At 33.5% G+C, this 23,455-nt stretch overlaps 3 protein-coding genes across 3 annotated transcripts; 2 read left to right on the forward strand and 1 right to left on the reverse strand.

Annotated features, from left to right (window-relative positions):
- On the forward strand, window positions 402–9,808 carry LOC109326256 (probable mitochondrial adenine nucleotide transporter BTL3). Its single transcript, XM_019558964.1, has 5 exons — window positions 402–923; window positions 1,870–2,173; window positions 8,443–8,910; window positions 9,360–9,447; window positions 9,521–9,808. The coding sequence occupies exons 1-4, from the start codon at window positions 559–561 to the stop codon at window positions 9,426–9,428; spliced, it is 1,206 nt and encodes a 401-aa protein (XP_019414509.1). The 5' UTR covers window positions 402–558; the 3' UTR covers window positions 9,429–9,447; window positions 9,521–9,808.
- LOC109326196 (multifunctional methyltransferase subunit TRM112-like protein At1g22270) lies at window positions 10,175–10,775 on the reverse strand. The gene has a single exon (XM_019558888.1). The coding sequence runs from the start codon at window positions 10,680–10,682 to the stop codon at window positions 10,314–10,316; it is 369 nt and encodes a 122-aa protein (XP_019414433.1). The 5' UTR covers window positions 10,683–10,775; the 3' UTR covers window positions 10,175–10,313.
- LOC109326211 (transcription factor MYB3-like) lies at window positions 17,740–19,564 on the forward strand. The gene is made up of 3 exons (XM_019558909.1): window positions 17,740–17,937; window positions 18,039–18,168; window positions 18,620–19,564. The coding sequence occupies exons 1-3, from the start codon at window positions 17,805–17,807 to the stop codon at window positions 19,389–19,391; spliced, it is 1,035 nt and encodes a 344-aa protein (XP_019414454.1). The 5' UTR covers window positions 17,740–17,804; the 3' UTR covers window positions 19,392–19,564.

Here is a 23,455-nt window from a genome sequence, read left to right on the forward strand (position 1 = left end):
ACATATTCAATTATTATCTATACAATGATTTGATTGGAAGGAAATTGATTTATCATTAATGAAAGAGAAAATAAATTGATTAAGAAGGTGACAGATCATGACCCAAAGTCTTGGGGGTGCAACTAAATTTAGTTAAAGCTTATAATAAAAAATCATTAGTTAACAATAAAATACAAAAAATATACATAATTGTTTCAATAATATATTAATCCAAAATAATATTAAAAATTAGCAATAAAATATATAAGAGAATCATTATATCATCACTTAAATGTATCTCTTTTAAAAAATTAATCTCCCCAAATTTATAACATATCTAGAAATGAGGATATATGAATGGATAATGTTAAAATTTATTTCTTTTGTGGTAAGTAATTGGGCCAAAACAGAAAGAAGAGAGGGAAAAGGACTGTATTGCAATATTCAAACTAAAACATGAAAGAGAAATTCGAAGTTGGGAAAGGTTGCAAGATGATGAGAGGAAAAGTGGCAACTAACAAGTGGTAACTTCCGTCTCGGATACAATCAAAACGTCACCGTTTCACTCTCACACTGAAAATGTCAGGTAACATCTACCATTGTCAGAATCAACAACACTCTCTTCCTATTTTCTTCAATTTGAGTTCCGATTTCGGTTCATTAATTGGAACCAGTGGATTATTTCTGGAACCACAAGTTCCCGATTCCTGTGTTCGTTTGCTAAGAGTTTATCCTGAATCGAATCCCCAACGTAGGGTTCGTAATGGTTTGTTTTTGTCGGTTAGCTTGCCAAGTGAAGAAGGTAAATTTGTTGTTCCTGGACACAAGTTATACGTTGTTGAACAACAGAGAAAGGTACACAAGGTTAACCGTGTACGAGGAGGTAATGCCGTTAACATTACTAAACATCTATGGGCTGGTGCTATAGCTGCCATGGTTTCTAGGTACACTACATGAGTAATGAATTGTTACTTCAATTTGTCTATATATATTCTTCCTATTAAACTATTATTTATTACAAACGTGCGGCTAGATGCTCATGTATCTGATTAGGCCAAAAGTCAAAGATTCGGCCACATTTATTAGCATAGGCAATTGCTCATCCCGAAAAGCTATTTGTATTAAGATTTAAGGTTCAATTCCTTAACTATAAAGTGAAGGGATACCTTGCCCTTAGGTATACCAAAAAAGCTATTTGTATTAAGATTTAAGGTTCAATTCCTAAGAGTTACCCTTATTGGGAATGACAACTACACACCAAAAGGAATTAGCTCTTTACCTATAGGATTAGGATACCCTTGGTTATACAGAAAACTATTATTTATTTTATGATTTTAATTTACAAAATTGTCATTAGTTAGCTAGGAATGTGAAATTGTGAATAGAGTCATAGACAATTAGGAGCATCAATTTTATCGCACGGACATTTTCACTGGTTCCCTAATGTTAATTATTGTGAATTGTTGGCTACTGTTATTAGCAAAACTAGCTTATAAGCTGTTAAATAGCTATCTTTACCAAACACTAGCATGTAGCGTGTTTTATTGTGAAATAAGCTAGTTGATTCTCGGTGGAGTTAATAAGGCTCTGCTTGATACAACTAGCTGATAAGCTAGTTGGGAGCTTATAAGCTAGGGAGCGGCAAACTAGGAGATGATAAGCTAATTGGTTGAATAAAGATTGTTTGGTAAGATCAGCTGATAAGCTAAGTGATAGTTCTAAAATGGAATAAACCCCTAGCTTATAAAGCACAAGCTATCTCAAATATGGACGTATATACTAGCTGATTAGCTTATAAGTTACCTCATAGCTTTACCACACACTCTAAATGGTTTTGCATAATAAATATTATTTCTCTTACATTTTTTATCTTGTTTTGTTCTTCAATAGAACTTGCGTTGCCCCACTTGAAAGACTAAAGCTGGAATATATAGTTCGTGGTGAGAAGAGGAATATATTGGAGCTTATTAAAACAATTGCTATTACTCAAGGATTGAGAGGTTTTTGGAAGGGCAACCTTGTAAATATTCTGCGAACTGCTCCATTCAAGGCTGTTAATTTTTATGCATACGATACGTACAGAAAGCGGCTTCTCAGATTCTCTGGAAATGAGGAAACTACCAATTTTGAGAGGTTTATTGCTGGTGCTGCTGCTGGGATTACGGCTACGAGTATTTGTTTCCCACTTGACACTGTATGTGCAAATTACTATTTCCATTTCGTACTCCATTTCTCATTTACAACCAAACCATATAAACACATGCATGTCCATTGTGCATTGATATTGGTAGGTCTTCGATTCATGCTTTACTACATTGTAGTACCAGGAAGTCAGGAACTGATTAGCGACTAGTAAGCTTCTAGTTGCATGTGTTCAACTAGTAAGCTTCTTTTGTTAATGGAATATTTAGACTGATTTATCTGGATATGGAGTTACACACAGATGAAGAATATGGGAAAAAATGATTGTTAATAACTTCACTGCTATGCTAATGCAAATCTTAATATAATAAAAAGAAGTTAACATATGTCGGGCATGATTGCTTCTTGTTACTGCCTCTGTTCCCACTTGTGCTAAATACTTTCCCCTACTATGTAGGGAAAGTTAAATATTTAGAGGAGTTTAATTGGCATAAGATGTTTCATATGAATATGGATCCTCATATTACCTCCTAACGTGGCCAAGGTCAAGCCATTTTAGTAAAAGAGAGGATCTTGTTGGTGCAGCGGAAGCGATTGTTGCGTAGCGTTGGCCACAAGCAATCAAATAAAGTGCATAGAATAAATAGAAGAGAAGAAACAAGAGAATTTGGTAACGAGGTTCGGCCAATTGTGTCTACGTCCCTGGGAGCGTTGAGTGGCTAATAAGATATTATTAGAGAATAAGGATTACAAACCCTAGCGCATCCATGAGCCCACCTACCCAAGGGGTGTTTCTATTTGGTGCTTATATGTGGTGCTTATATTTGGTGCACATTACAACAAGGGACTTGAGTCCAATATATAAGATTGATACTCTACTCCATTCTAATATTAGGCAATATGAGACTTCATACAATAACTGTAACAAGTAATTATCAAGGCAACTCAAAATTGATATAAGAAGAAGATGTATTAGATATAGCTCTTGAATATAAGAGATTCAAGGCTGGTTCAAGTACGTAGAGGAATTTTACACAGAAAAATAGGGAAAGAAGGAATAAGGAAAAAAAATTCCTTTTGCAGAGGGAATAATCATATCACTCCTTTTCTACCCACTCATTACATAATCATCCCATTTATTGTTTTTCCTTTTCACACGCCTGCTTCTTCTTATGATTTCAGCCTCCACCTTGTTAGCCACGTGTCCATTGGTTATAACCAATTCATCATTGCCTTTGCTCCCAATAGAATTTTTGCTGTCCGTTTTCTCTTTCTTTCCATGTGTTACAATGTTGAAATGTGGATAAGAAGAGAGGATCTTCGAAATCAACCTTGTCCTCAAGGTTGAAATGTGGATAAGAAGCTTGAAACTCGTCCAAGTGGCTTCCCTGACATCAGCAGCATCCCATTGAACTAAGACTTGGGGTACTTCTCTAGAATTCTGATTTATCATGCGAGTCTTGAAGATGTTTAGTGGCTGCAACACAGGACCTTCTTGTATAGTGGTTAATGGCAATGGAAAATATGGTTGAGGTGAACTGCCCTGGAATCATTTCAATACAAAGATATGAAACACAAAATGAATTCTTGCTGATGTTGGTAGCTGTAACTGATAAGCAATCGCACCAATTCTTCTCAACACTGGAAATGGACCAAAATATCTCAAACTGAGTTTGTGATTCTTCCTTAATGCCACTGAGTGTTGTCTATAGGGCTGAAGTTTGACTAAGGCTAAGTCACCCACCTCCAATTCACACTCCCTTCTCTTCTTATCTGCCTGCAATTACATATAGTTATGAGACTGCAACAAATTTTGTTTAAGTTGTCGCAGTAATTGGTCTCTCTCTTATAACATTGTTTGAACTGATGGATGATCTTTTGAATGTCCTTCATACTTGACCACCCTTGGTGGTAATCTTCCAAAAACAGCCTGGAAAGGAGACATTTTCAAGCTATGATGATAAGAAGTATTATACCAAAACTGTGCCCATGGAAGCATCTTCACCCATGATTTAGGATTATCAAAAACAAAGCATCTTAAATACATTTCTAATGTTATGTTCCAATTTTCAGTTTGGCCATCAGACTGTGGATGATAGGAGGAACTCAAAGCCAACTTAGTACCTTGAGCAGAGAAGAGATGTTGCCATAAGGAGCTGACAAAAACCATGTCCCTGTCTGAAACAATAGATTTTGGAATACCATAAAGTTTAACCACATTGTTGATGAATGATTCAGCCACTGATTTACTATTAAAATTAGGTTTGAGTGGAATGAAGTGACTAAACTTAGAGAGTCTATCAATCACTACTAGGATAGTGGTAAGGCCATTAAAAGAAGGCATCTTAGTAATGAAATCCATGGCAAAATCCTCCCAAATTTGTTGTGGAATTGGCAAGGATTGAAGCAACCCAACTGGCATAACATTTGCCACCTTAGCTTGTTGACAAATGGAGCATTCTCTCACAAAGGTTCTGATTTCTTATTGCATCTTTGGCCAAAAGAACTGAGCAGTTAGTGCAGCCACAGTTTTAGTCATACGAGCATGACCTCCAAGTTTAGAACCATGGAATTCTGCCAACAATTTAGATTTAAACTCCTGATCAGCAGGAATCATGAGTCTTCCTTTGTATAACAACACTCCTTGCCAAAGTGTATACTCTACATATTGTTTCTCATCCTGTGAAACTGCAGCATGTAATTGGTTGATGTGCACATCTTTAAGTTGCAAAGCAAACAACTCTTCTAACCAAGCACTAATAGGTTGAGATCAAGCTATCAATAGACTTCTTGATAATGCATCCGCAGCAATGTTGTCCTTGCCCAGTTTGTACTAAATAGTGAAATCATAACCTAAGAATTTAGGCAACCATTGTTGTTGTTCATGTGTTTGTAAAGTCTGTTCCAACAACTCCTTGAGGCTCTTTTGATCAGTTTTAATAACAAACTTGTGACCTAAAAGATAATGCCTGAATTTAGCTATAGATTCAGTAATTGCAAAAAATTCTCTGGCATAAGCAGATTGCTTTTGCATTCTTAGAGACAATTTCTTAGAGAAAAAGGCTATAGGATGGTGATCTTGACTAAGAACTACAACAATACCAGACGTTGATGCATCAGTTTCTAACATGAAAGGGGCCTTAAAATTAGGGGCAACCAAAACTGGAGCTGTAGTCATTGCTTGTTTTAACTGCAAAAATGAAACATTGGCTGATGGAGACCATTTGAATGAGTCTTTTTTAAGTAAATCAGATAAGGGAGCAGCAATTGTGGCATAATGCTTAACAAATCTCTTGTAGTAACCAGTAAGGCCCAAAAAAACCCTAAGTTGCTTCAGATTGCTTGGTTGAGGCCACTGTTGAATAGCTTCCAATTTACTAGTTTCCATAGCAACCCCTTCACCCGAAAGTGTATGGCCCAAATATTGAATCTGTTGGACTCCAAAGGAACACTTAGAAAACTTGACAAACAACTTATGATGTTGTAGTATCTGTAAAACCAACTCTAATTGAATCAAGTGATCTGCCCAAGAAGAACTATAAACCAATATATCATCAAAAAACACAAGGACAAATTTTCTCAATAGACCTTTGAAAATTTCATTCATGAGACTTTGAAAGGTTGTAGGGGCATTAGTCAAACCAAAAGGCATGACCAACCATTCATAGTGGCCTTGATGAGTTCTAAAGGTTGTCTTGCATCGATCTGTAGGATTCAAAAAAATCTGATGATAGCCTGATCTTAAATCCAGTTTGGAGAAGAAACAAGCACCAAGAAGTTCATCAATTAATTCATCCACAGTAGGGATGGGAAATGAATCCTTAACTGTAATGGCATTGAGGGCTCTATAATCAGTACAAACTCTCCAAGACCCATCCTTTTTCTTTATTAAAATGATAGGAGAAGAGAAGGGGCTCCTACTTGGTTGAATGATACCTTGTGCTAATATTTCAGTTACCAATTTCTCAATTTCCTCCTTTTGACTGTGAGGATATCTATAAGGTCTAACTTTAACAGGATCAGAGCCTTGTAATAATGGAATAGAGTGATCATGGATCCTAGATGGTGGAAGTGACTTAGGTGTAGCAAAGACCTCACTGTAAGCAACAATAAGGCTAATTCAGGTTCCATATCATCAGGTAAGTGCTTGAATGGAATAGAAGTGGAACCTTCCTCAACTACTTGCATACTGAAAATTTCAGCAATTGAATTAGTGTGTACCATCCTTCTAATATGATGAAGCTCAGCTTGAGCAGGAGCTAAATCTTGAACACCTTTGAGAGAAGTGAACCTGCCTTGCCACATGAATTTCAACTGCAAAGCCTCATAATCAGCAATATGAGGTCCAATAGTCTTGAGCCAACTAGCACCTAAGATCAAATCAACTCCAGAAATTGGTAAGAGAAAAACAGAATGTGAAATGAATTCCCTTGAGCTTGCACTGTGGTTTGCTGAATCAATCCTTCAGCATTCATATAGTTTCCATTCCCCACCATCACCTTGAACAGAGGAACTGGTTCTATAGGTAGTTTAAGGAACTTGGTCACTCTTGGTTGCAAGAAATTATCTGAATTGCCTCCATCAATTAAAACAGTAATAGGAAACTTATCAATATGAGCCAAAAATCTAATAGGACCCACACCCATACCACCTTTTAATGCATTCAACGACAAATAGTGATCCTGCACCAGGGTATGGTCAATGTTTTCAACAGCTGATGGCATCTCAGAGTCCATGACCACAGAGTCTACAGGATCTTCCTCCAATTGTAAGAACAACAATTGCTTATTAGGACATTTGTGATTAAAAGTGAATTTGTCATCACAGAAATAACACAAGCCTTTCTCTCTTAATTGCATTTCAGCAGGGCTGATTTTCCTAACATTAGGATTTCTCAAGGGAGGACCCCCTGGGGTAGGTAATAAACCTGAAGCATTATTCCTAACCACTTTAGAGCCCACATTAGAAGACCCGAAACTAGGAGAAGTGTGAGTTATAATGGGAGAGTACTTATGTGTGTAATTAGAATTAAAGGCTTTAGGCACAGATGTGTATCTCTCCTCATAAAGTCTTGCTAAAGCGACAGCTCTTAACAAAGTAGGGGGGCCATAGCCACTACATCATGGCTTCCTTCTGTAAACCCCCCATAAAACAATTGAGTAATGCTTCATCTTTTAAACTTACTGGTCTATTAGCCAAGGCCATAAACTTGAGATAGTAATCATAAAGAGAACCTGTTTGGGTCAATTTGAACAACTCCGCCATTGGACAATCCAAGGCTCTGGCATGTATTGATGGTTGAAACCAAGGCGCCACGTCTTTGTCAAAGTGCAGACCCGCAATGGCCACTCGAGACACATCAGATGTGTTGTGATAGATAAAGAATTTCTCGGCCTTGAAAATCCACTCCAACACAGGGGTTGTGCCATTAAAGTGAGGAAAACCAAGCGATATGTCCTTGACTGGAAGGACAGGAGGCACTGGAGCAACAAGTGAAGTTCCTGAGTTCGAATTGCTTCCATTAGGGTGAGAAGTATTCAGCAAAATTTGCTGTAAAGCAAGTTGAATCTGATCCATACGATCATTGTGTTCCCTGAATCGAAGATCCATCGTCTGAGTTAGACGATGAAGCTCATCCGAGTGAAAGGTCACCGTAGCCTGTAAATCCTTTAATCTAGTGTTCTCAGCCATGGAAGCTCAATGAAAGCACCAAATGTAACAAGTAATTATCAAGGCAACTCAAAATTGATGTAAGAAGAAGATGTATTAGATATAGCTCTTGAATATAAGAGATTCAAGGCTGGTTCAAGTACATAGAGGAAAATAAATTCCTTTTGCAGAGGGAATAATCATATCACTTCTTTTCTACCCACTCATTACATAATCATCCCATTTATTGTTTTTCCTTTTCACACGCCTGCTTCTTCTTATGATTTCAGCCTCCACCTTGTTAGCCACGTGTCCATTGGTTATAACCAATTCATCATTGCCTCTGCTCCCAACAGAGTTTTTGTTGTCCGTTTTCTCTTTCTTTCCATGTGTTACAATAACATATTTCAAACATTCCCAACAGATCCAAATCAGTTGCATATCCCCTTCGAAGTAATTCTGTAATGGCTCCTGAGTTGAGTCTAATTCATAGGAAAATGCTTTAAGATACAGTTAGATGGTCAATGTATGTTTTCTTGAATTAGTGTTAAATGTTAACACCTGAATCATATATAGGAAATTAGGTTTTGTAGAAAATAAAAACAGAAGTGGACACATTTAATATTTTGCAGTGTAATCACTTTGAAATACTTATTAAGTGGTGTATCTCAGATCCGGACCAAGTTGGTGGCACCAGGTGGGGAGGCTTTAGGTGGTGTAATCGGTGCTTTCCAATACATGGTTCGAACTGAAGGAATCTTTTCTCTTTACAAGGGTTTAGTACCATCGATTATAAGTATGGCCCCTTCTGGTGCAGTTTTTTATGGTGTATATGATATACTGAAATCAGCTTATCTGCATTCACCGGAAGGAATAAAGAGAATCCAGAACTTGAATAGACAGGGAGCGGAATTGAGCGCCTTCGATCAGCTTGAGTTGGGGCCGGTAAGGACATTGTTGTATGGGGCTATTTCTGGTGCATGTGCAGAAGCTGCTACTTACCCATTTGAAGTGTTAAGGAGGAAGCTTCAAATGCAAGTCCAGTCTACTAAATTAAGTACTTTAGCAACTTTTGTTAAAATAGTGGAACAAGGAGGCATTCCAGCTCTGTATACAGGACTTATTCCCAGCTTATTACAGGCATGTAAATTCTTACTTTCTTGGCACATTGTACCATTGATTGATCACAAGCTTCTTTCACTTCTATATGGTCCTTCTCTACTTATATTGTGATTATTCCCGGTAATATTGTCATTGTGGTGATAGTATGTGACATCATTGGAGGCTTTTCCTCGAATCTTTTATTTTATGGTTTCTATCATACATACCAAAGACAAATCCTTTTGATCTGTTTGTGATGGAAATCTATAAATTAAGGACGATAACAAAAACTATAGGCTGCTTTAAGATCATCTTCCTCTAGGTTAAATATAGATCTTTAATAGAAGTTTGCTTTCATCCCCTCCCCAAATGATAATATTAATAGTCATTCTCCCAATTTTTTCCTTTTTTATTTCCATTCTGTTAAAGTTTACATTTTATTAATTTAAAAGGTCCATAAATTCCATATTTATATTTATCATGTTCAGGTACTTCCTTCAGCTTCAATAAGTTACTTTGTCTATGAGTGCATGAAGATTGTTCTCAAAGTGGAGTAGGCAATAAATAAATTCTCAGGTACGTACTGATATGGAGTTGTAGCATGAAATGAATATACAGGAACACCTAATATAAGGTACTTTCTTTGAAGGTGAAAGCATAACGTGGGTCTGCAAATCCTTATAAGTCATCACTATACCACATGTCACCTACAGAAAATTTTGGCTGACTCTTCAGTCAATCTATCTATGATTCAAGTCTGTAAATAATTTTATTTAGCCACGTCCAGATTTTGACTTATAATTCTTATTCAGTCACCACATTTTTTTGTTAACTTCATTTCATTATAATGGGATTTAAAAGCAAGTCCCTCTACTTTTGGTTGTAATGTAGCTAATGAATTATCCATAAGCACCTCTCGCGCATAGCTTGATAATCATCTACTTGTGAGCACATAAGTGATTATGGGGTTTCAATCAAAGAGAGAAAATGTTTATTCAAACAAGGCCTCACTAGAGACCAAAATGTTAGGGTTCAATCCTAAGAATGACACTCGTTAGAGGCAGCTACAAGATTAGTTCCTTACCAAAGCTTGAGAGATAGCTTGGTAGTACCAAAAAAATCAGATTCATGAATGGCTTTGCCCAAGCTATTAAGAACTTTACATGCATTGTTGATGCAGTTCAACCCCTAAGATTACAATAGAGAACCATTTTCAAGTCCAGTTAATGATATAACATTGATTGCAGCAACAGAAATGTTACGGAAATAATGAAGCCATCACACATTACGCTAACTAAGGAAATGAAGAATAAATGGAAATAATTATAGAAAATCTTCAAAATCGCCACCGAATAATATAGGTACAACATAAAGTCAATAAAAAACACTGATTATCTAATTGCTTAGATTGCTTCTAATACAAAGTGACAAAACACAAAAATTCAGACCTCATCCTCATGAAGAAGCATATTAGGAATACCCTTACTAACAGGGAATCTTCTACCAGATTCAGGACAAACAAGAGCACCTTCTTCAAGGTGCAATTCCAATAGCGCATGGTGGAATCTACTCAAAAACTCATCCGATTCAAGCAATGAAAATTCTGATTCTTCAGGTAGCTCCGTGTATCCCATGGATCTTGAAGCTTCTGTTAAAGCTTTCCAATCGATTTTCTGGAACATATTCTTCAGAAAATCGGCATTTATCTCCACCGTCTTCTCTTCCACTTTCACCACTTCGATGCGGAGGGGGAAACCGTTGGTGACGCCCTTTATGTTGGACGAAAGCATGTTGTGTGTTAAAAGTCTCATACCTATTTTCTTCTCTCTCTTTTTCTCTGTTTCAACTTTGAAGAAGAATGAAAGAAAATACGAGAAGTGAGTGTGCCCTTGTTTGATGATTGCGGCTATGTTATAAGTAAATACCCGTATTTTCAGCCCAACCCATAAAAACTGGGCTTAGGCTTCTATAATGAAAATGCAACAGTATTTTGTGTTTAACCCCTTTAGATGAATAATATTTTTTTAAGTTTAAAATTTCAATTAGAGGAAAGTGATTGAGACTTTTAAGTAAAAATATTAAAAAATAATATATTTTGATATTGTAAAAAATTTATAATTCCAGTGTATACTCATTAAACTCTTTAGTTAATGTGCATATGGAATATATTTACTTGAATCTCACCCAACCACACTAGAATGAAACCAAGTGTGAGTGATTGAGTACAACTCTTCTCCAATACTAGAGAATCTAGTATTGGTTAGAGATGTTAATAAGTGGCATCGAAATATTTTTAACAATTCATATTTTTATTTATTTTTGAATTAAGAAAATGCAAAATTTTAAAAATATCTTATTTCTATATATTTTAGTATTGGAGGATCCAGTATTAAAAAGGAACATTATTCATTAGTGATCAGGGTCAAATATCCCTCCACTAAAAATAAGTGTCAACTACATGTTATTTATATGATATATTTATCATTATTTTAAATTCTTATATTACCCCCCTTACATTTAAAGTTAAAAAAGTTATCATTGAGCAATTTTTGTATGATATATTTTCCATGCTTCATTGCTTCCAAAATACTCATTCAATTTCAATGGCTAAAATGGAATGCATCATATATTGTATATTTCTTGAATAAACAAATTGTCACATATATTATATTTTCGTTAAATTTGGATAATTATTTACATTAGAAATTAGTTATTGATAAATGTTAAGTTTCAAGCCCCTTACTCATTTTTTTGGTTCCATTCATGCAAACACACCTTAGTTAAAATTTGAGTAGTCTCTTAACAACACAATATATATGTAAATTGGAAATGATGATTTCTTAACAAAAGTTTAGAATCATTTTGAAAAAGGGAGCAAGATTGACTCAATTTCCTAAGAACCTGGTATAGTTATTTCCCCTTATGGAGAATCACAAACAAATATGTTTTGTTTTGGTAATAAGTACGTTATCAACGAAGCATTACACACGTTATCCTCAAAATACATCCTCTTAATTTTTTAAGGCCAGCACTTATGTTTTATTCGTCATCAACATCAACTGTGCATTACTCAAACATGTAAACCAACACATGCACTGGAAAACGCAAACTCAACTTTTGCTATATATTTTTACAAAACTCATACTAATCCTTCTACTATAAAATAAAAAATACTAAATGAAGTAGTGTATTAAATATCAGAAAAATATAAAACACCCAATATAAAGAAGGAGATTAAGAAGCGTAATTTATAGCTATTCTAATTCTAAACACATTCATCACCTTACATTTGTAATTGCATATCATTTTCTTATTATAAATCTTATCTGGTTTTCTGCATATTCACATTGAGGGAATGTAATTACAAGATATGTCTATCAAGCATTTTTCATTTAGTTTAATTTTTCTGATTCTTGTTAGAAATCATCATTCCAGAGTCTTCACTTAAATTTAAGCTTTTATATTTGTTAGAGAGGTTTGTGCTAAACAATTTATTTTTGTTAGAGAAATACCCATTTCAATCAGTATGTTTTTCGATCTTACTATTTTGATCCCTCCAAAAATAAAAAACTTAAAATGGTCCTAAAAACATTACGAACTAAAATGAGTATTTTTTTTTTGTAAAGATGGTGTGGAATATTTTATTAGGATTTGCATTAGAATTGTCCAAGGAGTTTAAAAGAGATATAGAGTTTGGATTCATTATTCAGTGTTGGAAGAGTGTCCTTCAAGCCTTGGAAGAGTGTCCTTCAAGCCAAGGGAGAAAGCCCTATACAGGAGACATGGACACATATATGTACAAAGCAATTGTGATAGTAGAAAGTAAGTAGGTGGCCCTCGAAGTCTGTTTTTAACTTATTATTCATATATTGGTTAGAAACCCATTACAGCAAGCAATTTAGTTGTTTAGCTGACACTGAAATCAAACATGATTTATATCAAAACTATAAAGTTGATCTTACATCATTGGCCCCCTTCAATTCTCATTAGAGCATAAAAGATCAAAGCCTTTGAGTGTATGAATCGTTTACTAACAAATGCAATTAATTAGGAAAGGGGTAAAAGACAACGGGGTGTATGACACATACACAAGAAACTAGAAGAAAATTGCGTTAAAGAAGAAAAAATGGTCTCTCTCATTAACCTTTTGCTGTTCCATGTAGATGTTGACACTAAATTAGTAATTAAATTGAATAAATCTTAGGTTTGAAAGTATATAGCTTATGTTATGAAGCAACATATATATTAGGCAACACTTTTGTAATAGAGATATGAAACAAAAAGATTCTTATACCAGTATCTAAGTGTTTAAGGTGATATAAGCTAAAGGGTTTAACATTAAATAAACCCATCACATTTTGCTTTCAAAAAGCTCTTTAAATTTAAATAGATTAACTTTATCACTCCCTCTATGTCAAAATTGTGATTCTCAAATGATTTCTAACATGACAACTACTACAAGTAATTAGAGACCATTCATGATTGCTTCTTCTTCTTAGCCACTTGTAGCATTTCTTCATGATTTAGGAATTGGATTTTAATTTATTTTTGTGAATGATGGAATAAATGTTGAATCAAAATATTAATATTATAGGACTTCAAGAACTAGAAAAATATATGATTGACTGATTCCTTCAACCATTCACATAATACACAACTTGTTGAAGTATTAGAATCTAGAATGTCTCTTTTAGTAAGTTAAACTTTGTAGTTATTTCAATCATAAGTATCTTCAAGCTAAACATTTCATCTTTGTCGATCTATACTTTGACCGTAGTTTCTTGAAAAAATTTGTCATTGTTTCATTCCTCTTGCTGCAGCAGTTGATAAGTGTTTATGTCTTAATATATGTCTAATTTGTCATGAGACCAAATCTGTATATGACCACCTTCTTGATTAGGCCTGGTTGATGCTAAAAAATTATGTAGTTCTGCAACTTCCTCTTGTTTCCATTGAAAAAGACTCTTTCTACTTTAACATATTTATTCAAAGCTACCTGATATAATTTTATAAAGGAAATTTTAAGCTGTGCACCTCCTACTCATAATCCTCCCGGAACATAATATCCCTCCATGAAGTTAGACCCCTTCTTCTATCCTTACCAAACTAATCACTATTGATCCTCTCTCTAGTAAAACTCCATTTTTTTACATAATGACACAATATCTTTAACCAATAAGCTAATTAAAAGTTGGTTCCTAGCCAACCTAACTTTCCTAACTAATAAATTTTAATGAGTCAGATACAAATAGGGAACAAGTGAGATTTAACCAAATGCGTGTAATTTTAGAAGCATCTTAAAACTTCGTTTATACAACTAAAATGGACATTTCCGCCAACTTTAAAACACTTGGTGTGTACTAAGCGATAAGCTTTTACTTTCACTTTATATTGTGTTTAAAATCCAATTAGTATATCCCATTACTAAGAAAAATTGCAACACAACAAGGTGCATGTGGACAAACCACAAACAAACGCCATCTAAGGTTTCTAAACCGTGCAAAGAATAATAAAGTCTGAAGCGTTACCAAAAGAAATAGGTGTAGATTTGGGTGTTTGCTGCACCAAATTATCTTTCACATTTCTAACTGCACCACCCTCCAGAGTCAAAATGAGTCACATCTTTGATGTCCTTTTCAGACAAATGAGCTAACTATATCTTTACCAGTACCTTGGGTTTGTCCTGACTTCTTTCACCTCAAGGCATTCACTAGTATGATTTATTTATTTTCAACAACTTTGGATAGATTTTTTCGTTTACCTGTTTAGATATTAAGTTAAAGTTGTATAGCATACGTCTATATTTAGATATGCCAACTTGACCAAGACACACCATTAATCAAAAAATTACATTTTTATCTATTTATATATAATGAAATAACATTTTTATCATTAAAAATATAATAATCTTTGTTCGTGTGTAAGTGCTAGAAGGAAACAGCCATGCAAACTAGTGTTGTTAGAAACGGACCGGTCCGGATGGTCCGACCTGTCTGACCGTTGACCGGACTTGAAAATAGTTCTGGTTTATAGTCTTAATCGAATGAGAGTTGTACCACTTTGAACCAACGAAAATCTAGTCCGACTGTGTTAAACCCGGTTAAACCGGATTAACCGGGGAAGTAAATTGGACGGCTCACTTAAAAATAACAAAAAACGGAACACTACTTTAATATTTTGTTTTACTATGGTCCGAAAAAGATGAAGATGTATTATTTCAATATAATTATACATAATTATTAATCATATAAAGTTTTACATTTATATATAGCTATATATTTATAGATAAAAATTATTAATTATGTACGGAATGACACGGTCAGACCGAATAGTTTAACCTTTTAAACTAGTTGAACCTAATACGGGACCTCTTCCGGTTTGACGTTCGACTCGGATTTCACAACATTGATGCAAACAAACACGAAAGAAGGAAACAACCACCTCTTTGCGGGAAAAGAATCCTCTCTAGTAATGGAAAGACAAGTTCTCGGTTTTTCATTTACACTTAAGAGTAAAAGTGTCATATCTTTGTATTTAAAGGATCAAAATGTCTTATCATTAAAAAAAATTATGTTGCTTTTTATGGAGAGGATCATAACCCCTCTTTGCGTGCATGGGAGGAGTTTCTCCGACAACCATCTTTCGCCACGTGTTACGTAATCAAATTTGTAAGTTTCACACTCATTAATCCAAAGCCTTTGCCAAAACTTTTGACCCAATAATTTCTCACATCATACTAAAGAAACTGTAGTGCCACATTAATTGAAACTAAATGAATTCTTAGCCCATGATTACCGAATTGTCCTGATTTCTTAGATGAGTGTCATTTTTTCTACAGTTTTATTTATTTGACCGACAATTGTGTCTTGGAAGAAAACTTGTATATGGTTCATTTATTGTCCAAATTATCATGTATTCAATATCAGATCCGGTGCATGAAACTAATGAAGTATAAAAAGAATATATATATATATATGAGTGTAAAATATATGTACTCACAATATAAATATTTATGCACATGCACCTTATTATTTATCATTTGTTTATATTACCTTTTTAAAAAAGTCAATAATAATTAAATGTCAATGGTGGATAATGTAACGACAGTAAATAAAACTCATACACTATCATGCATACATCTTTCTATATAATATATATATATATATATATACATCTTACTACCATCAAAAACAAAAATGTTATTTTCGGGTATTCAACATCATAATGGCTCCAAATAATTTGGATATATATATATATATCTTAATACCATCAAAAACAAAAATGTTATTTTCGGGTATTCAACATCATAATGGCTCCAAATAATTTGGATATGAACCCTTTTTATCAAGTAGTATTATTATAAATGTATTAGAGATATAAGAAAATACAAGAAAGAATATATGTTAAACATAAATTAAAAGTAAATTAATGTCAAATTCATAAGGGATTTGCATGGATTGGTTATCCAATTAATAATTTAGTATAAAAATTACTATAAAATATTTAACACAGTTATATTTTATAGAAAGAAAACAGATGTCGCTGAGAGTCATACTAGATTACTAACTAACGGAAAAATGGTTTCACACTCCATATTAAGGAATAAAATTTTGCGTTCATAAGGACCACATATAATATAGTCATGAATGTAAAGGTGATACGTCCAAAGGTGATTTCCTGGAGGAGAGGTATACACAAATTATTTATAATTTTCTAAACCCTTGTTTGAGTTGTTTCTATCTACCTTCTTTATTTAACCACCCGATAGAAAAAATATTGGCTTCTAAAGAAAATATTACTAAATTAAACTAGTGGGGCATTTAATCAATGGATTTATTTTTAACATGTTTATCCATATAAAATTGAGGACCTTTGATCCTAGTGAAACTACTAGATCCAACCCACGGAAAAATTATTTCATAAAATTCGTTTAGAAAGAGTTTGAATTGTTATTTGCAAAAAAAAAAAAATTTTTATAGACAATAAAAATTTATTAAAAATAAAATAAAATTAGGATAACAAATGATACTCTCATCTACGTATAGTATTCATCTACGTATAGTATTCATCTACATATAGTATTCATATAACTAACATAAATTAGCAAGTCGATATATTTTCATTTTGCATATAAGAAAATAAAGTTAATGCATATTGCTTTTAGAAAGCTCAAAAAATTCAAATGAATTAATTCATCCATGTGAAAGCTTGTATTCTCTAAAACTATCTTGTTTCTAATATACCACCAAGTCTAAATTGTTACAAATCAAATCAAAAGGATATCCACATATGCTTCTTGTTTTTGTCCATCTTCATTATGTTATCATGAATTGAGAAGTGGCCTTAAGTTCATTATGTCTTAAGCTAGACCGCAAATATATTTTTTGTCATACACTATAAGACTTTGAGCAAGAGAAAAATAAGTGGCTCACTGATTTATCAACTCTCCACATAGAGCGCATCATGTTAAGGTACTCACATTTAAGACTTCTCTTCTTTTCAAGTTTAACTTTGTAGATACTCCATTCATGGTTAATTTCTACTAAACATTTCATTTTTGTGGGAACATTGTTTGACACACTCTATCTCTTGAATCATCCATTGACCTTTGTTTGTTACTATTTATGCTTATTGAAATTTTAATAATAATCAAGTATTTTAAATTCTTAATAGTAAAATGGTGCTTTTGTGTGTGTTCATAGAAGGGTATATTTGTCAATGTATGAGACATTTTATAGGTCATACTTTAACCGGATGGAAAGTGACCTAATATTTTATCAGCCTAATACAGATGGCAAAATGATATTTTAATCACATGATTAACAACAAGAAGCAAGCAAAAAGATTGGATATATAAATAGTGTGCCCTAGCTCTAGTTTGAATTAGTGATAAAAGAGTTAAGAAAAATAGGTTTAGATATAGTTACTCCACAATGGGAAGGTCTCCATGCTGCGATGAGAATGGCCTTAAGAAAGGACCATGGACTTCTGAAGAAGATCAAAAGCTAATCCAACACATTGAAAAACACGGCCATGGAAGTTGGAGAGCACTTCCTAAGCTAGCTGGTTTGTAAATAAATCTGTAGTTATATTTCATGGTTCTATGTTGTAACAACTCTTTTAATTTCAGTGTTTACTTATTCATCTATTCTTCTTGGATTTTGTAGGTCTTAACAGGTGTGGAAAAAGTTGCAGGCTTAGGTGGACCAACTATTTAAGGCCTGATATCAAGAGGGGAAAGTTTTCACAAGATGAGGAGCAAACAATCCTGCATCTCCATTCCATTCTTGGAAACAAGTACTTTCCATGCCACACTATTTTTTTCCTTCTTTTGTTGGGGTGAAAGGGTAGTATTGAGATATTTCTGCAGTGTACTTGCAAGTTTAACCAACTCAACTCTTACCTCCACTATTATTTCAAGATTAGAACTTTTGAAGTGTTATGACTTCCTCCTTCCTTTCTTTTTGGGAGAGGTTGAATTAATGGATATAGAGGAGAAATATATAAGAAATATATTATAACAAAAAGTATCTAATTATTTCTTCACCAACTCTATTTCTAGCTAAATTTTAATACATGGTCATTACCAACAACCTCTATGAATCTTTACTTGAATTGCTTCCTTATACATAAACATGTATTCTCCATCCACTCCACCAAAAAACACATGACAATTGTCTTGGAATTTCAGTTTTGTATGTATTTCTTTACTTTTAAATGTTAATTACTTACTTACATCTTTTGATAGGTGGTCAGCAATTGCAACCAATCTTCCAGGTAGAACCGATAATGAGATCAAGAATTTCTGGAACACTCATTTAAGGAAAAAGTTAATTCAGATGGGTTTTGATCCAATGACTCACCAACCAAGAAATGACCTTGTTTCCACCTTGCCATATTTGCTAGCTTTGGTCAACATGACAGACATCATGGATCATAATCAGTCATTAGATGAACATGCTCTAAGGTTACAAGCAGAAGCAGTTCAGCTAGCCAAGTTTCAATACCTTCATTATTTACTACAATCTTCAAATTCCTCAAGTACCAATTCCTATGACCAAAATGTCATCACCAACATGGAAACATCTTTTACTATGTTAAACTCAATGAAAGAGAATCAAGTTATGGAGTTGCCACAACTGTGTAATGATAATCCTGCACCCTCATTTCATCAAGGGATTATTGCTGCTTCTAGCTCCCAACCACTCTACCACCAAAGCAATATGGTATCTGACTTTTTAGACCCACAAGTCTCTTTCAATTCTCAATCATGTTTGAATAATGAGCAGGGCCAAGGTACTAACTATGCAATCATAAGTCAAGGGGATCATACTATATCTGATCATGACTCATCTTGGATTATTCCATCTCCTGCACCATCATCTATTAATCCTCCAAATGCAACTAGTAATGTTCCTGGAGATGCTAGTAGCAGAACTTCTAGCTATGGGGGTGGAATCTCATCTTATTGGCCTGAGTTATTTTTTGAGGACCCCATTATCATGCATGAGCTATCTTAGTATTTAATTTCAAAGAGGTTGTATTGTGGTGTGTTACTGTCTTTTATGCCTTCATCTCATTGTTGTTTTCTTCATGCCACTTTATTAATGCATTTATGCATATATAGGCTCTACTATCATTTCATATATATGTACGTACCTACCCATATATTAATACATGTTTTTGTACATAACTCCGGGACACTCATCAAATTTTCTTTAATTTTCTGTTTCATTTGTACGTAACTTTCTTTATCTAAATATTGCTTTTTGGATAGTTATGGTATATTTAAGTATCTAACGTGGTTGGTTGCTGTAACACTCGAGGTAAACTTTTTACAGCTTCACTTATAACGTTAGGAATTCAAATTCTAGAATCACTACTTTACATAGTGTTTTACATATTCTAGCAGGAAATTGAACAAGAAAACTCCACAGTCCAATATACTAAAGGAGTTTCCTTTTATTAAAAGCGTTTCTTCTCTTTCTATCTCTCCATTTCCACAAGAATTCGCAGCCACATTGCTTTAAAATATGATATAAGCCTAAACAGTGCCACAGAACCAACTACCTTTTTTATCTGCAATAATGTATATTATTATGGTAAGAGAGGTACGGTAAAAGAAATTACATGTGGGTTCTATAGCTGCTAAAAATGCAGCTATAGAGTAGTTACCTTGTGCACTATAGACCCTATATATCTTATCTAGGCTCCATTATATTATGCACAAGTTTCTTATTTTTAATAAGCACCTAAACCTTCCAAAGTGGAAGGTAGCATAATTGGTGATGAATTGTCATTTTTTTTTTAATAAGTAAAGAAATCCAATAAAAGGCATAAGGGGTGCCAACTCAAATACAATCTCACAGTCAATTACAACCAAATACTCTAAGAGCTAAAAGAAATACAAGACCTAGGATTAATACACCAATTAGAAAAATCACAATACCAATGGCCACTAGAAGAAGAGAACCATGTCCATGATCGGATTTGAATCAGATCCATAACTTGGATGAAGCTAACCTCTTTGGCCGAAAAAATCGTACCATTTCTCATAAGCCAAATCGACTATAACACAGCGAACCATAACATTCTCCAACATTTTCTACCTTTTGGTGAATTATAAAATGAATCATGCATCACTAGAAGATCGGAAATAGAGTTAGGGAGAAGAATTGGAACCTGTAACCAAGAATACAAACTTTTCCACACTACAGTTGCAAAGGACAAGTTAAAAATAAATGGTCTCTTGTCTCAGTTTGCTCCATACAAAGAACACAATTCATATCTAATCCATTAATAATATGACGTCTCTGAAGTTCCTCCTTAGTGGCCACTCTCCCTCTCAAAGCTTTCCGGACAAAGCATTAAGGACATGTTCCCGAGACTTTTCTTGTTAGCTGAGAACAAACAAGCCTTAGTCGCAGATTATGGAGTGTGGATCAATGACTTATGGAGTTGGCATATTACTTGGCGACGACACCCTATGTCTTAGGAGGAAGAATCGATTGATCATCTATACAACCTGATAAATCATCATGGTTGTCAACAAGGTGTATCTGATAGATCATCATGAATTGTCTAACATATAATTAATGAAGGCCAAATGCATGTTAGTATGAGTTTCAAATTTTTAAATTGTGTTCCAACAAGGTGTTAGTCTAATTGTGTAAGACTTTACTAGATCTCCAAGATCAAAGGTTTGATTCCTGAGAGTGACATTTATACGTTACATACCCCAAAAGTAATTAGTCTACCACAAAGGTGGAAGAATAACATTGGTAATACCAAATGTATGAGATGTGCCAAAAATTTAAAACCATAATAAGCATATACATTTATGGAAATGACTGCTTGGAAGGGAAAACAAATCCTTGGTTTCCATCATGAGCAGTTAGATTTGATTCATTTTCCATCAAGAAGTTGACTGATAAACCTTTTTAAAAATAACACCCTATTGCAAAGTCTTCGCATTGAAGCTAACGTGTAACAGATGTACATGCACCAGTAGACTTCTAAAAATATTACCCCACCTTTTTGGAATGTACCTTGTCAAAATCTACATGAATAATTTGATTAGTTGAGGTCAAAGTTTATAATTGTTATTAAAATGGGATAAAATTTGTCTAAAATTATGTTCCAAATTAATAAAAAATTAAATATTCATTATTTTTCTATTTTCTTTCTATTTTTGGTTTTTTATAAAGAAATATAGCATTAAAAGAGCACAAAAAGTGCACATCTTAATACAAAAAAGAAAACAATTCATAACTTTGTGGCATTTAACGTTATATAAAAATTAGGATACATACACCAATTAGCAAACGACAAAGATTTATGAGGAACAAAAGAGAAAAGTCAAATCCAAATTATAATTTGAAATATACTTTAGAATAATATATCATTTTCCGTAAAAAAGTGACTAGAAATTCAAAATGTGGTTAGGTTTATTCTCCTCCACACTCCCTTAATTTAAAAGTATTGGAAAATTTTCACCACCTAATCTCACCTATTCGTTGTGTGCCACTTAAAGATTCTTATGTCACTGCAATTATGTTAACTTAAATAAGACTTTTAACATCTAAAATAAGCATGCTAGACCTTGCTTCGATTTGATTGATGGATATATTCAATGGCAATATATAAACATGGACAATTGTGATATTTTAAAATAATGGTACCGATTTGGAAGTTGGAAGTGATAGTTGTTCTGCGAGTGACAACATCAAGGAAGAAAATGATGTAAAGAACAATCATACTCATACAATCATTTTTGTAGTCATGTATGAATTTTATCAACATACATATAACAGACTCGTGTGTGCTTGAGTAATTGTTTATAGAGGAGTTCTATCGTTTCAACATCAAAATTCAATAATTTTGTATTCTACAAATTTAAGTTACTTTTATATCATGTTTTATATATAGCAAAAGTTTTGTTGCACTGTTGTTTTTGGGACATTTAAGTATATAAAAATAAATAATTTAGGAGAAGAAAATGAAAAGAGAGAAAAGAGATAAATTTGTTGATTGTTTGGTTGGATAGAAAAAACGGAAAGGGTAAAAATGGCCAATGTGTATTAATCCAAGTATGCCCTTTTTGTTTTGTATAATTAAATTTTTTTGTCTTGGAAGCCATTTTTGGATATTTTGTTTTTTCACCTCTTTTCTTCATATTCTCTCTCCAAATTCGAGAGAATTTTTTTAAGTGGACCCATAAAAATTTATCCTTTTCTCTCTTACACCGAATAATAAGGAAGATTCCACAAAGTCACTCCCCTCTCTTCTCATTATCTATGAAACCAAAGATAGACTAATGGCTAAGAATAAACAACAATAAAAAAATATTTTGGTTTGGAAAATGACACATTTAATGAAATAAAAAGTAGTGGATTTAGTTCCACGTCGCATATATGGGGTGAGCGTGTGACGGGTTGAGACGAGTTAAGTATGTCTCTCACTCGTCCCTAAATATTGAGTGAGTCAATTTTTGAACTCGAATTCATCCCAATTAGGATGAGATGAGTGTGGGACGAGTCCAAAATAAGACAGGTTAAGATAGAGACAAGTCTGGTTTGAAAAATGACAAACATATATTTTTTTCTCAAATCTTTAAGTATGGACATTCAAATCACAATTCTAAGTCATCTTAATATTTAAGCAATTTTAACTCATCTTAATATTATTGCATTACTTAAAGATATGTGAAAATAATCTTTTTAATCCTTATACAAGTAGCAAAAGTTACTTTAATACTCAATCTCAATCTTATTTTTTTATACAATTGTAATCCTTACCTTACTCATATTGCAACATAATCAATTGATATGATTTGTTTTCCATAATGCAATCTTTGATTTATTATTTTTTGAATTCCTAAATATTTATTTTTTATCAAGGTATGCAGTTTAATCAATTATATGATTTGATTCAAATTACATATTCTCAAATCTTTAATTTATTTGATAATCAAACCTTAATAAAAGCATATTTTTAACTCATTCATTTTTTTTAATGAATAATTTTGAAGAACATTTTTTTGTCGGACAAAATTGAGTATTCACATTAAGGAATAAAGATCATA

Source organism: Lupinus angustifolius, chromosome LG14, assembly GCF_001865875.1.
Source record: "Lupinus angustifolius cultivar Tanjil chromosome LG14, LupAngTanjil_v1.0, whole genome shotgun sequence".
NCBI lineage: Eukaryota > Viridiplantae > Streptophyta > Magnoliopsida > Fabales > Fabaceae > Lupinus > Lupinus angustifolius.